This window comes from Zymoseptoria tritici, chromosome 3 (genome assembly GCF_000219625.1).
Source record: "Zymoseptoria tritici IPO323 chromosome 3, whole genome shotgun sequence".
Lineage (NCBI taxonomy): Eukaryota > Fungi > Ascomycota > Dothideomycetes > Mycosphaerellales > Mycosphaerellaceae > Zymoseptoria > Zymoseptoria tritici.
Window position 1 is genome coordinate 2,498,540 of NC_018216.1, and position 14,206 is coordinate 2,512,745.

The following is a 14,206-nucleotide window of genomic DNA, read 5'->3' on the forward strand; positions in this document are numbered from 1 at the left end:
AAATATCTGAAGATCTGATATTTGTTGAAGGAGAGATCGAGCGATCGAAGCGGGGAATACGCGTGAAGCAAAGGCGCGTTGAGATGGAACTGCAGCGCGGAGATATCGGGGTTTGAGTACCTTGGCTGTATACGATCGATCGAGAGGACATGCCCCGTCGCTCCGATGGTCACGGCTTTCCGATCCAATCTTGAATCAATCACAAAGGCTCCTGGGCACTTGGACTAGGACTACCAGGTTCAGCACGCCAGCCATCAATGTTGCCTTGCCTTGATCCGAGTTCTCCGCACGACCTTCCTTGACAATGCCATTATCGTAGCAATGTGATGACTCTCTCTGTTCATTGTCTCCGTTGTGTCTGTTGTCCCATGAGAGCTCCGCAGCCGTACTGTGGCTACTGAACGCCGTGGCGGAAGCTTCCTCTCGAGCCGGCTAGTTCTAACACTCAATGGCGCGCTTCACCCTCAGGCCGTTCCTCCGCCGCATCCGCTCCTCCTCTCATACCTCGACCTCCAAACGATCCGATTCCGTGAGCGCGACCTCGACCTCCACCGCTGCTACATCTGCTATTCCATCCCCTGGCCTGTCTGGTTCGACAGGTCCATCGCCGCAAAAGTCGCTTTCCATCGCCGACTTGAGGGAGAAACGCTCAGCTCAGAACGCGGACATCCCGGAGCTGCCACTGGAACATCGTTTACCTCCTCCTGTGGACAACATCAACACCGCGACCGGAACGTCAGCAGGCAAACACGACGATAATCCGGTCGAACGTCGACCTTCCCTGAGCGAGACTTTGGTCTCCAGCTCCGCCGGTCCTGGCGCCCAGCTTCAGAAGCTCGATTCGGACGGACAACTTCCTCCACCTCTCCACGTAGACATCGACCAACTGTCCAACAACCCACAATTGACCCTCGAACAACCCACTCCGGACGATTACTCCACCAACCCAGTCGAGTAAGTCTATTGGATCATCGTCAACCCATCTATGCCATGTTTGTTTATTGCCAAGTCTCGACGGCGTGACCATCCATGTCACCTGTACACAGCTTCGCGACTTTCAAGTTTTCCGGTTGCCTCTGCTTGAATGTTCAGCTGCCGCCTGTGTACTCGCTAACAGTCAGGTCTGTCTAGTCTCGCAGGAATCAAAGCCTCCCCAGATTTCCATCCCCCCAGCGCCGACCCACACATCGATACACCCACCGATCACACGACTACCTCAACAGCCCACCCGCATTCGAACGACGAGCTTCCAACCGACTTCTCTCTCCACCGCCAACAAAGCCTGGTCGATAGCACAGATGCGGCCGTTATAAACACGCTCATCCACAACCCGACCGTGGCCGACAGCTCTGTCGTTCTTCCAGGCATTTCCTCTTCCGCTTCATCCAGCATGGCAACTTCTGCGCGTCGCAAGATATGGGTCAAGCGACCCGGCGCATCGGCAACTCTCGTCCAGATCAAAGAGGATGATTTAGTGGATGATGTGCGGGACATGATATTGAGGAAATATGCCAACTCGCTGGGCAAAACTTTTGATGCACCGGACATGACACTTCGCATCGCTACTCGCCTTGTGCATGGTAGTGCTCGCGACGAGCGACTGCTTGGACCCGAGGAGGACATGTGTCACACAATAGACACCTACTATCCTGGAGGTCAAACAGTGGAAGAGGCGCTGCTCATAGATGTGCCGCAAAAGAGGACGCCAAAACCGTCACCTCGGCCATACCAACATATGAGTTACCACGCCATGGACGAGTTCCGTCCGGCGGAGAATGGGACTGATTATTTCCCGCCTATGCCGGCCGTCATACAGCCGACCCTGCCACAGACGGCGTTACCTCACACCCGAGACCCTCACCATAATCTCGCTCCCGAACACCCTCGATCGATGGCCGTAGTCAACACTGGTCAAATCCCACCGATACCATCTCCAGGCGGCGTGGCGCGTCGACATCGTGCCGACCGGGAGCATCGCCCGAAATATGGACGACAACATACCTCTTCACCAACCATACTCAGCCACAACCCGACCACAGGTGTTTCCATGCCTGCGACCCATCGATCATCGAACCGACCACGCAATGGATCCTCGGCGTCTGAAAGCGTCCATGCCAATGGCGTGCCCGTTGCACCACCACTTCCAAGTCCTGCCGCACCTGAGGCACAACCGACAGCAAAGACAATATCTACCCCATCTACACCTTTGGGAGGCGCTGCGCCAAACACAAACCGCTCCGCACGACCTCGTAAGACGCGGCGGCAGACACCTGACAAAGCCACGTCACTTTCTCGCAATCGTCAGGAAGCCGATGTCTATCCTGCCTTGCCGAGCATTTCCAGCATGCTAGATGCCTCTGTACCTCCGATCAACGTACTCATTGTGGAGGACAACATCATCAATCTTCGCATTCTGGAAGGGCTGATGAAGAGACTCAAAGTTCGATGGCAGACCGCAATGAATGGTCAGATTGCCGTGGATAAGTGGAGATCTGGAGGCTACCATCTGGTGTTGATGGACATTCAAATGCCCATCATGAACGGACTTCAGGCCACCAAGGAAATTCGCAGGCTGGAACGAGTCAACGGTATCGGCGTCTTCTCGTCTTCCGCGCCTAACAGTCCCGCCGAACTTGATGTCGCCACAACGAATGGACGCCCTGGGGAGAAGAAAGAAGCCGTCAAGCACGACCCTGCAGACGACAAGCTCGCCATGGAAGAAGGCCTCTTCAAATCGCCCATCATCATCGTCGCTCTGACCGCCTCCTCCCTTCAATCCGATCGTCACGCCGCGCTGGCCGCAGGCTGTAACGACTACCTCACCAAGCCCGTCGACTTCGTCTGGCTGGAAAGAAAAGTCAAGGAGTGGGGTTGCATGCAGGCGCTCATCGACTTTGACGGATGGCGGAAGTGGAAGGACTTTGCGGCCAAAGCGGACGCCGGTAAGACGGAGGAGCAGAGGCAGAAGGATCGCGAGCTGGAGGAGAAGCAGAAAATAAAAGCGGAGAAGATGGCGAAACTGCAAGAAAAACAAAAAGCGAGGCAGGAGGAGTTGCAGAGAGAAAAGGAGAGGAAGAAGAGGGAGAGTTTGCAGGGTGCGGACAGTGTGCCGGGCCTGGCGCCTGAGGCTGCGCAGGAGACGGCTGCTGCTGCTTCGTGAGGCATGGATGAAGTTGGCATACTTGGCTAAAGACAGCGCGGCGTTTGGGAGCATACGGACCCATTGTTATCAGAGCGCTCGGGGTCGCCTGAGATTGTGTGAAGTATACCCTGCTCGCATGGAAGCGAAGAAAAGGAGCGTTAATAATCAGTAGTCCTACGAACGAGATGTTATGGAATGCTCGATCAGGTATCCTGCTCCTCCCTGCTCCTCCATTCTGTCATTCTCCGATTCGCGATGTGTCCGCCGCTCTGCGATGACAGAGTCCGGTCTTCGGCAACAACGTGTCGCTGCTCGCTTGGTTCGTTAGTGTCGACGCTTTCCTCGCAAGCTGCCGCCTTGCTCGGGTCGTCTCCAGACAAGTGACAGCTACGTATAACGTTCCGAAGGAGAACACCGAGCACACCTGAGAAGGACCTCTCTGCTGTCCGTTGAATCCACTCGTCGGCCTTCTAGCGCCCTCCATTGAGAACGGCTTGACCGAACTCATCATTCTTGCGCCGATGCTCCATTTTATCACTCAGTCTTGCGATCACCCACCTGGATCCTATGTTCCTGTCCTCAACCGCCCATCTTCTTCACACGGTCTTGCGGTTCGCCCCACGTGAACACTCGATGCGAGTTCCTCGTGAATGGCGTCAAGCAATACGGACAGTAGTAGGCTTTGGCCGACCAACCATGGATCCAGTGGATCACGAAGTTCTCCTTGCAGTTCTCATTCTGGCACTCGATTTTCGCCCACGGATGTCGAGGCGAGGCGATATGTGCGTCTAACGTTGCGAGCTTCGAGGTGGTCGCCGCACGGATGGCTTCTTTCTGCTGACGCGTAGCCTCTGCGATGGCTCGCTTTTGTCTCTCGGTGTCGTTTGCAAGAACCTCTTGCTGGAAGGCAAGAGCAAAAGGGATGATATCGGTGAGGAGTTCTCGGAAAGACTGGTATAAACCCCCCGTCATAATCCCTTCGTATTTGGCGCAGGCGCTGACGACCGAGACCTTCATCTCGCGTGTGGTGCTGTTGTCGGGACTGTTCTCGTACAGCTCGCGGATCACTTGGGAAAACTGCGGGCGCAGAACATCAGAAAACCCAAGTCTGGTGAACTGTGCAGCAGCGACGGTCGCGAGTGCGGTGATGTCGTATTTGTCGGCGAAGTTGTAGACCTTGAGGTGCAGTTTGCAGTCCGTGATCGGACAGTCCTTGTCGTCCTCGCTGATGACCAAAGAGCTAAGGTCAGAATCGTCCGTGAGCGAAGGATTTATGTCATCCTCGTCCATGACCGAAGAGTCACTGTCGTCCTCTTCCAAGGGGTAAACTCCATCACGAGAGATGAAGGCAACCATGGCTTCGACGGCAGCAGGATCGTCGTCTCTGAAGTGATAGACACCTTCGGACGCCTCCTGAATCTCTGGTCAGAACGTGCGCAGGGCTATGCAAGACTGCATTCGAGGTGCATACCTGCCACTCGCCTTCGAGCGCGCTCTTCAAGGTCTTGGAGTGGGCAACGAGCGCACTCTTTGAGACTGTCCAGGTGCGATCGCCGCATCTGAGAACGATGTCGCTGTCATCAGCAGCAGCTGTCGAGTTTCTTTGGAAAAGTCAGCACGTACCCTGAGCAGGAACTTGAGGGCTGTCTCACGCTTTCGCAGCGAATGCTCCAGACAACGAGGATGTAGACATCTCGTGGTCTGACACACTCGCATGTACCAGTTCGTGTTGCATTCGGAGCGTCATATTGAGTGCTTGTGTAAGTGTTGTCTTGCAAAGATGTCGAGCTCACCGTCTGTAGGCAAGCAAAGATCGCCAAGTGTTTCGTTTGCTCATCTGCCGCACTTAGCTTCGAGAAATGAGCAGACTGTCGAGTGAATCATAGCGACTCTTTTGATTGTTTAGAGCCCTGTCTCTACTTTCATGTCGAGTGTGAGCGCGATCGTTGTAAGGGGTGAGGGGTGAGGTGTGAGGTGTGATCATGTAATGAGCTTGAAGTGAGGCGCAGAGCAGCGAGCTGCCATCAAGGCCTACCAGACAGAGTTGTGTTCATTCACCACATCTGACATTCAGTTGAGGTTGATCAATTGCTCGTGATGCTCTGTAACCAAGCATCTCTTCGTCAGATGAAGCAGCATCGTGTGTACGTATTCCGGACGCTACAACATCGCCATAGCCATGCGTCTTGAACCATTGATTACTTCCACGTCATGTGTGGTAGGTCGTGGCGTCCTCGTAGGGTGATATATTCTTCACTGTCGCAATGTGTAAGTTCATGTTCAGGTGAAGAGGTAATTGCAACACTGCTATTGGCTAAGGACCATGGAACCTTAAGAGCTGTCCGCAGTAGCCGCTTCCAAGTGAATCTGGCCCCGTCTCTTTTCGGTAATTGCTGCCGAGACTCCGCATAGTCACTTGTCACCGCGATGGAGTGCAGTGCCTGGTAGGGCGCGCGCTGTCAATGACTGATATTCGGGACATCTAGTACGTGCTGTATAAGTAAGCCGCGATCCAGCTGAGTGAATCGATACCACAACACTCCTACTCAAACAATGGCATCATACATCCCAGACGCGCGGAGCAAGGGCGTACGTCTGGCGAAGCGGAGTAAGTCATCAAAAGACAGCCAGATTTAATTCATGGCCTTCCACTGACTGTATCGACTAGCTCAGTATGATCAAGATCTCATTCACGGCATCATCAACGAGACCCCAATCCTCCACGTCTCGTTCAATGCTCCTCCCAGGGATGGTCCACAATTTCCGACCATCCTCCCAATGCTGGGTTCCATCGACACGTTCCCCGGAGACCAGGAACCACACGTCTACCTCCACGGCTCCTCCGTCGCACGACTCTTCCGACTCACGCAGGGAGACGAAGTGCCACTCTGCATCGCTGGAACCATCCTCGATGGTTACGTGCTAGCTCTGGCACCTTTCCACAACAGCTGCAATTATCGCTCCGCAGTAGTATTTGGCCACGGCAGCATGGTCGAAGACGAAGAGGAAGTGCAATTCGCGCTTCGGTCAATCACGAACAAAGCGAATCCAAACCGCTGGGAGAACAGCCGAAGTCCTCCAACCAAGTCTGAACGTAAATCCACCGGCGTTCTCAAAGTCCGAATCGAGACTGCGTCGGCGAAGACACGGACTGGAGGCCCGAGTGATGAAAAGGCAGACTTGCAGAATGCTGAAGTTGTGAATAATACGTGGATCGGTGTGGTTCCGACATATCTCACCCTGGGAGAGCCCGTTGCAGGCGATGAGAACAAAGTAAAGAAGGTGCCCGAGTATCTTGCAGACTGGGTGGCGGATGCCAACTCAATCAACGAACAAAAGGCCATTGATGCGATTGATAGCTAGCGACGAAATCTCCTACGTTTCTGCTCCAAGTCCGTACTTCTGACCAGACGGAAAGGGCTGTGACTCCATGCTGAAAGCCGTATAGCAATACGAGCTCGATTTCTCGACTGCGTTATTTGTCCCCGCTGAGCTTGCGATTCCGCGAAACGCTCGACGTCGGCCCAGTCCCTCCGGATCTTCGACACACGGCGTCGACGGCCAAAGATGGCGACCATGAGCCTGGCCTGGTTTTGAGGCTTGACTTTGAGTAGCTCAGGATCGAGATCGAAGAGTTCTCCGTCCCAAATTTCGTTTGCGTGCTTGACAAAGTATGCCAGAGGCCGTGTGTTGTGGAGTCTGACCTTCTCGTTCAACCCATTCGTTGACGCGGCTGGTCCAAACAGTATCCACATGCGCGTCAAAAATGCATTCCTTGCAAGTTCGGGCGTGGTGGAGATCCCGTAGTCGCCCATGCGCTTCAGCAGCAGGAGACCTTTGGCCCATGGCTCACAAGTTCGGCCTGAGCTGGAAGTCACAGAGCTGGTGGGTGGGAATGTCGTACTGTATCTGTCACTGACCCCATGCCATGCTCGCCGGAATGCCCAAACGAAAAGCGCGAATCGCATCTGTCTGTTGAAGATCCACTGCAGCACTCCTTTTGGCTCGCGGATGCGCCCGCGCAACTTGTACGGACGTGGCCGCGCCTTCGCGGAGTAATTCTGGACAAGCCAGAGGACCAATTGCTCGACTTCATCCCACCGGTGAAGCATACCGTATCTCTTCAGGTTCTCTTTCCACAGTAATGGATTGACAGCCACGCCACATTGAGCAGCATAGATGAAGGCATTCGTTGTGAACTGCAGCGGTTCCAGCCATTGCGGTTTGCCGGTGGAAACTTCAGGAGCCCGTCCTATTCGTCTGACTGGTAAGACATATCGATGCATGAACGTGAGCGTTCTCTTTGTGAAAGCCATGTTCGCCGCTTGCATTTGCTGCGCAGTGCGCGCAATCGCGCGGAAATCGTGCTGTTTGATGTAGCCTTGAAGCAAGCGGTTCCAAGCTCGAGCGTGTCCATTCTGCCCTGACAGCGAAAGTCCCATCAATGTGAGATGTGCATTCAGCCAGTCCTCCTTTTCGAGAAAGTCGACCAGTAACAGCTCCTGAGTTTCAATGTCTCCGTAAGATTCAGGGTGCTGGTCGCTCTGGATGAGCGTGTCGAAGAGCTGGACCGAGCCGTCCATGGTCAGCTTCTGCACCAGTCGTCCGTACACTGAAGTGTCGAGTACGATGCCTTTAGCTTCGACTACGGTGAGCTTGTTGGAGAATTCAACAAAGCTGCCAGCTCTCAAAGCCATCTCGCGAAGAGCCAGGGGCCCAAGCTTTTCGATACCGAAGAACTCGAGGCCTTTGATCACCATGTCGAGTGGGAATGCTCGAGTGGCGAACATCTTTGCAACGAAATTGTCTCCTAGTTCCTTCTGTTTGATCCCATGTACATCTCCAACGATCGTGGACATTTTAGCGCGGGTCAAAGGTAGATGCTGCAGAATTTCTTCCTTTGCTCGGGCGGATTCGAACTTGTCAATACGTTTGCGGAGCCTGGCTGGCAGCGAGCCACCGTTGTCCATTTCATACAGCCGTCGTATACCAGGCGTTGCAGCCATCTCGAGCGAAGGCTTGTCGCCGTCTTTGATGAAGAATCTGTGCCAGCTCAGGATGATCTCCTCATCTTCGCACTTCAGCATTTCTGTCATGAATGCATCGTACATAGGTTCCTGCTCGGACCTTGAGTATATTTGCATAAAGGCATTCCGCGCCTCGACGTGATCCTGACTATTGGCGCAATCCGAGGCAAGAGAACGAATGTCAACATGGATCGTACCGAGACTAGCCACAAGCCGATCGTGAAAGTCAGGCGCCCTCTGAGGTGATACACGCAGCAAGCGACCAACAATGCATTTGTGTAGCGCTGGGTACTGCAGGCAAGTTCTCTCGTCGAGGTTCTCCGCGTATTCGCAGACGCGACGAAGAAACTGAGCCCTGAGCCCGTCGCTTTCAACACCCGCATTGATGAATGTTCCCCAGAGAATGTCCGCCTCCTGGCCTCGCACAGGTAAGTCCAGTCTTCGTCGCCTCAAGCCCTTCCAAACTTCCAACACACCTCGAAAGCCATCGATGCGCTGCCGATATTGCAGAAGCTCCACCCACAGCTTAAAATTACCCGCGTTTTCAGGTTGATCGATTGCGAGCTCTCCTTGTGTCTGAGTGGCAGCAAGGTCGGCCTGACGTTGCAAGTTCTCGATCAATCGATTGGGTGTGACATTCGGTTCGAGGAGTTCCGTGCCGGCATTCAAAGACATGCGCAATGCAAGCTCCTGATCTGTCGAGTCTTTGTATGTGAGGTGCTTCCGCACTAGGTTTGCTCTCTGCGGCTTCGCGATTGTCCTTTCAGATGTCCTGCTCTTCCTGCTTCTTCGGGTTCCCGTTGCAATCGCACGCTGTTGTCCGTAACCAAGCCCAGACAAGGACGCGGGACCATCTTCGCAAGTGGCCGCTACTAATCGATGCAGAAAGCACAAGGTCGACCGTCTGCCTAGCCACCTGTCAAAGGCCAAGCCCATTTCGACCAGCAGATCAGGTGGCTGCCTCGATCTGGAGCCATTGCATCTGTGTCCCTCGTGGATATTCGCCGGGTTCTCGTATGTCGTGAAATGATGTTGTATGCCTCGCGTGCATCTTCAAGGAAGGAAGGAGCTCTTCTCCCATGCCAAGGCTCGGGCCTTTCCGGTTGACTTCGCCGACGAGCTCTCCTCGACGTTTGACCATCACTTCACGGCATTGTGACTTCAAACTCCACTCCACTCCACAACCAAGCAATCATGCGTCCTTCTATGATCCACCGCATGGCGTGAGTCCTCACTCAGTGACGAGTGCACATCTGTGATCCCAGCTTCGCAAATGACTAACACCTGCCGCATAGGTTCCCGAAGTTCCCGGGTCTCTACCGCAGGAACAACGTGCCAGACTGGCAGAAACTCCACCAGGCTCACGATGGTGTCAGGCAGTGGGACAAGGTACGCAAATGGAGCGGGAGAAGAGCTGGGAGGAAACATGCAGGACGAAACAACGGCCGCTGGAGCGGGCACTCGATTTGAACACCAGCTGATGATGGACAAACAGGGCCCGCGCGCCAAGTACATGCTCTATCCATACTACGCCTGCCTCATCGCGACCACCGCCGGTGAGTATAAATGCCTGCAATCTAGAGAGAGAGTGAGAGACAGGTCGGCTGACAACTGGACTAGCAACTCAATACATGATGGTCCGCATGGTGCTCGGAAAGAAGACGTGGTTTGGCGGCGCGACCGCCGCGAAGGAGTAAAGCGCATACCCACGGCAACCAAAGCAGCGGAGGATTGAAGGTTCCGAGGGCGTTGAATGCGTGTACATCAAGAATACAACCTCGAGCATGTCTCTTTTGTCTTTGCACTGCGTCTCGGAATATACCGTGATCGCTGTACCGGAGACATCTCATCGACCGCGTCATATTGGACTGGCAACTGGATACTAAGCGACATGTACGAGCTGCTACTGCGATTCGCTGGGCATGAGCAATGAATTGAATATCGATTTCTCTGGACTACCAACCAAGACGTGCGCTCTGGGTTATCATTCATGCGAGATTCATCATAACATCATGACAGGACCCTTTCTACTCGTCTCATCTCTCCAAGGACTTCTTCATAGCCCTCCACATCGACCACAGGGAACCTCCAAGCCTGAAGATTGTCAGTAAGTGCCATGTCCAGCGCGCAGTTCGGGGCAGAATATACTCACGTAGGCCTTGTGGATTCAGTGCGTTTGAGCTGCTTGATATACTCCTCCCTCTCACTCTCCGTCCGGTACGGCTCATCATTTGACCTTCGATACTGCGACACGTGACTGCGGGATGAGCGATGGCTTGCATTGGACGCACGCCGATCATGCGAAGGTCGCTCGTCCACGGGCCTGCTGTTGCTCCTGTGGGAATGATGGGAATGCCGTGAGTGGTGAGAATGTCTTGATTCCGTCGAAGCGTAGCTGGGTCTTCTTTCTCGACTCGTGGACCGTCGTGCTATACCTTCGGCGTACTGCACGGCTTGCACGTCCGGGTTGGGTGGCCGTAGCTGATCTATGGGTACCTTGTAGCTTGGGCTCGAGCTGTATTGCACCGGACTTGGAGGCCTGTAAGGTCGAGATTGCTGGTCTTCAGGCATCAGGAATGATGGACTGTTTCTTCTGGGTGATGCTGGGTTGCCGTTAATGTAGTCGTCTGGAATGTATCGATTTGAAGAGCTCCGTGGCCGAATGTCTCTCGTGTCGTATGATGCCATGGCTAGAGTGGAGCTCGAAGTTTCGATGATGGAAATGGATGCGCCACGATGTTCGGGGACAGCGGAAGCAAAGAGAAACTTGCCGGAGACTTTGTTGAAACAGTCAGGTCTGGAGGAGAGATCTGTAACATATAGCGCCAAAGCATGCCTACGGGAATGCCCCGGCGAGAATTGCCTCACGGGTGGCAGACCTGTAAGAGGTCAGGATGATGCATAGATCGGTCGACTTTGGCAGCCGTCAGGCACCGGTGAACGAAAGATTCGGAAGGCCTTCCCGGTACACGATCTGTGAAGACGTGCAGAAGTCAGGCACACCTTGTCGTGGTTCATGTAGATGACGTCGAGGCGAGTCTATGGTGTGCTTGGCCATGGCAGTTTTGCATGCGTAAGCATAGCACACCTTGCCTTGGCTCCTGCCGGTAGGACAGCGGGAACCCACCAGCATGGCACAATTGCTCAACAATCTCGAGGCAGACTTGGTGTTTCCATGCTTCTGCAGAGTCTCTCTGATTGTTCCGCCCTGGCGCTTCGAGATGGCAGGTATCGAATCCTGAAGGATGAGAGGTTCGTCATGTACAAAGACCGCATGTCTTGGCAGCGGAGAACTCGACCAGGGAGTCGACTTCTCATCCAAGCCACGAGCTCACGCAAGACATTTGCATACTCATGACTGCTCAAGCAGCACGCGGTCTGGCGACTCGATCCCATATGACTTGTTCTAAAATTGCAAACAAATGTGCGCACGACCGTAGTCGACGTCGACCATCAAACACCACACACTGGGCAGTGCAGTGCTTCAGCATAGCCCCACCAAGGCGCTTGATCATCACAAGACCGAAGCGCAATCGGCACGTACGACGCCACTTCCTTCTTCTAGAATAAAGACGAAGTTGTCTGGTCGCCTTCATCCGTAACGCCTCTTTCCTACGTTGTTCGCATCTGACTATAGATCTGCAATCCCCTACATACAGACATGTCCGGCTATTATCCTCCACCCGGTGCCCCGCCGCCTGGCCAACCTCCCTATCAACGTGAGTTATCGGCGCTGCGCAAGGCATGTTGCGCGGCATGAATCGCCTTCAAGATGTCCTGCTAGCAATTCCGGTGAGCGCGTGCTGACGGCATGTAGAATACCCGCAACAAGGCTATCCGCAGCAACAGGGCTATGGACAGCCGCCTCTCGGGGCACCAGGTCAAGCACCATATCAACGTGAGTGAACAATGGAATCGCATATACATGACACTTCGAAGGCGACATCAATCAGCAGCCTTTCCATTCACTTTTAGGCGCTCACCATGATCGCCTGCTGACAGTACGGACAGAATACCCTCCCCAAGGACCTCCTGGCCAGGGATACGGCGCACCACCTCCACAACAAGGCTGGGGACAGCCTCCTCCTGGACAACACGGCTACGGAGCTCCTCCGCCTGGTCAGTACAACGCTCCACCTCCCGGACAATATGGTGCTCCCCCTCCCGGACAATACGGCGCACCTCCGTCCGGCCAATACGGTGCGCCACCTCCGCAACACGGCTATGGAGCACCCGCCGGACCGCCAGCGATGCCATCCCCCGGATATGATCTCCGACAACGCAGCAACATCAACGTGGACCGCGCCGCGGACGATCTCCGCGCTGCAATGAAAGGTTTCGGCACCGACGAAGACAAACTGATCCGGACTCTCGCCCAGCTCGGACCCCTCGAAATCGAAGCCGTCAAGCAAGTCTACAAAGCCCGGCACAAGCGCGATCTAATGAAAGACGTTCACGGCGAGACGTCGGGGTACTTCCGCGAAGGCTTGGAAGCCATGATCCGCGGCCCTCTCGACCAAGACTGTGAAGTCATCTACGAGTCCCTCAAGGGCGTCGGCACGAAAGAGAGCGCCCTCGACGACACGCTCCTCGCCCGCTCCAACGCCGACATCCACGCCATCAAAGCCCACTATCAGCAGAAATACCGCCGCTCGCTCGAGTCCGACGTCAAGGGCGACTTGTCGATGAAAACCGAGCGCATGTACGACATGGTCATGGCGGGTCGCCGCGCCGAGGAGTCCGAACCGGTGATCCCACAACAAGTCGACGCATGGGTCAAGGAGATTTACGACGCCACCGAAGGCCGCGCGGGAACCGACCAGATGACCGTTTGCGCCGTGCTGACGGCCCGCAGCAACGGCCAGATCCGCGCGATTGCCCAAGCCTACCAGGCGAAATATCACCGCTCCCTGGAACAGGTCATCCGCAAGGAGTTCAGCGGCCACATGGAGAATGCACTGTGCTTCATCGTCGGTGCCGCCGTGGATCCCGCCAAGAACGACGCGGACTTGCTCGAGGACTCGATGAAGGGCATGGGTACCAAGGATACGGCGCTCGTCCGGCGCGTGGTTATGATCCACTGGGATCGTCAGAGACTGCAGCAGTGCAAGGCGGCGTACAAGCACTTCTACAAGCGCGACTTGGTCGAGCGCATCAAGAGCGAAACCTCGGGCGACTACAAGAAGCTCATGGCGGTTTGTGTTAGCCTGGCTTGAGGGAAGGTGAGATACTGGCTGACTTTTTGTGTTTTGTGCTGTATAGCTGTTTCAGGTCTAAGGGTTTGGGAGGTATTTTGGTTTTCACAACGGGAGATACCCGCAGAGGAGGTTGGACAGCACGCGAGGATTGAGAGCGTTTGAGTACCAGACAGGATAAGCAGTTGACGAATGCAACGGACGACTTTCTACGAGTGTAGAATTGACATGTTTCCACAACCTACACTTGTATCATAGCGAAAGCGCGCTACGAGAAGAATGTGTCGACTGCTGGGTGTTTGAAGATCGGTCAATGATGCGAGCAAGTCGCAAACACTGCAAGACTTCGACTTGCACACAGCTTACCTCGCAGAGTCGCACCGCATTCGTGGCTCGGCGTCAAGGCCGTATCGACAAAAGTGAGAGCGCGGACGCGACGTGCTTACCTGCACGTCGTCCGGATCGTTGTAAGCGAACGAAGCGCAAACAATCTCTCATCTCTCGGTCGAAGGCAGCGGATGAGCAGACCGTACCAGAACATCGAACACAACCAGTACCGAATTTCCAGCGCGCATGAGTGTTGTGCTTTGGTCGGTGCCGACTCCGAGTGTACGTCGGACGGTGCGCCGTGGCCTCTGCGGGCTCGGCATTGGGTGCCGCGCCCGTTCGCTAATCAGAGGTGTTCATGCGCGAGTGAGTGCTCGTGATGGCTGTGCGTTAAAGTGGTCGACAGGGGTGCTGATGGCGAGGTGATGCGAAGAGCTCGGGTTGGATGCCTTCTCGGCCAGATTCGCCGGCGGTCAGAGTGCATCTTGTGATTATTATTGTCGAGTTGTGAACCA

At 54.8% G+C, this 14,206-nt stretch overlaps 7 protein-coding genes across 7 annotated transcripts; 4 read left to right on the forward strand and 3 right to left on the reverse strand.

Annotated features, from left to right (window-relative positions):
- Positions 1-883: 883 nt before the first annotated feature.
- MgSsk1 (Two-component response regulator SSK1p) lies at positions 884-3,160 on the forward strand (the record flags this gene model as incomplete). Its single annotated transcript, XM_003853925.1, has 2 exons — positions 884-954; positions 1,132-3,160. One exon carries the CDS (start codon positions 1,391-1,393, stop codon positions 3,158-3,160), a length of 1,770 nt encoding a protein of 589 aa, XP_003853973.1.
- Positions 3,161-3,721: 561 nt separating this feature from the next.
- MYCGRDRAFT_91926 (uncharacterized protein) lies at positions 3,722-4,889 on the reverse strand (the record flags this gene model as incomplete). Its single annotated transcript, XM_003854258.1, has 3 exons — positions 3,722-4,555; positions 4,614-4,743; positions 4,795-4,889. The coding sequence occupies 3 exons, from the start codon at positions 4,887-4,889 to the stop codon at positions 3,722-3,724; spliced, it is 1,059 nt and encodes a 352-aa protein (XP_003854306.1).
- A 920-nt stretch (positions 4,890-5,809) lies between these two features.
- Positions 5,810-6,505, forward strand: MYCGRDRAFT_38008 (uncharacterized protein; the record flags this gene model as incomplete). Its single annotated transcript, XM_003853926.1, has 1 exon — positions 5,810-6,505. A coding segment is annotated over one exon (696 nt), but the record flags the coding sequence as incomplete, so codon positions are not given.
- MYCGRDRAFT_70186 (uncharacterized protein) lies at positions 6,502-8,844 on the reverse strand (the record flags this gene model as incomplete). Its single annotated transcript, XM_003854257.1, has 1 exon — positions 6,502-8,844. One exon carries the CDS (start codon positions 8,842-8,844, stop codon positions 6,502-6,504), a length of 2,343 nt encoding a protein of 780 aa, XP_003854305.1.
- A 504-nt stretch (positions 8,845-9,348) lies between these two features.
- On the forward strand, positions 9,349-10,126 carry MYCGRDRAFT_80097 (uncharacterized protein; the record flags this gene model as incomplete). The annotated part of the gene is made up of 4 exons (XM_003853927.1): positions 9,349-9,392; positions 9,465-9,558; positions 9,665-9,725; positions 9,790-10,126. The coding sequence occupies 4 exons, from the start codon at positions 9,364-9,366 to the stop codon at positions 9,864-9,866; spliced, it is 261 nt and encodes an 86-aa protein (XP_003853975.1).
- Positions 10,127-10,225: 99 nt separating this feature from the next.
- Positions 10,226-11,525, reverse strand: MYCGRDRAFT_91928 (uncharacterized protein; the record flags this gene model as incomplete). Its single annotated transcript, XM_003854256.1, has 7 exons — positions 10,226-10,263; positions 10,322-10,543; positions 10,605-10,708; positions 11,038-11,048; positions 11,173-11,208; positions 11,258-11,407; positions 11,505-11,525. The coding sequence occupies 7 exons, from the start codon at positions 11,523-11,525 to the stop codon at positions 10,226-10,228; spliced, it is 582 nt and encodes a 193-aa protein (XP_003854304.1).
- A 269-nt stretch (positions 11,526-11,794) lies between these two features.
- MYCGRDRAFT_70190 (uncharacterized protein) lies at positions 11,795-13,585 on the forward strand (the record flags this gene model as incomplete). Its single annotated transcript, XM_003853928.1, has 3 exons — positions 11,795-11,888; positions 11,987-12,067; positions 12,181-13,585. The coding sequence occupies 3 exons, from the start codon at positions 11,831-11,833 to the stop codon at positions 13,383-13,385; spliced, it is 1,344 nt and encodes a 447-aa protein (XP_003853976.1).
- Positions 13,586-14,206: the final 621 nt, after the last annotated feature.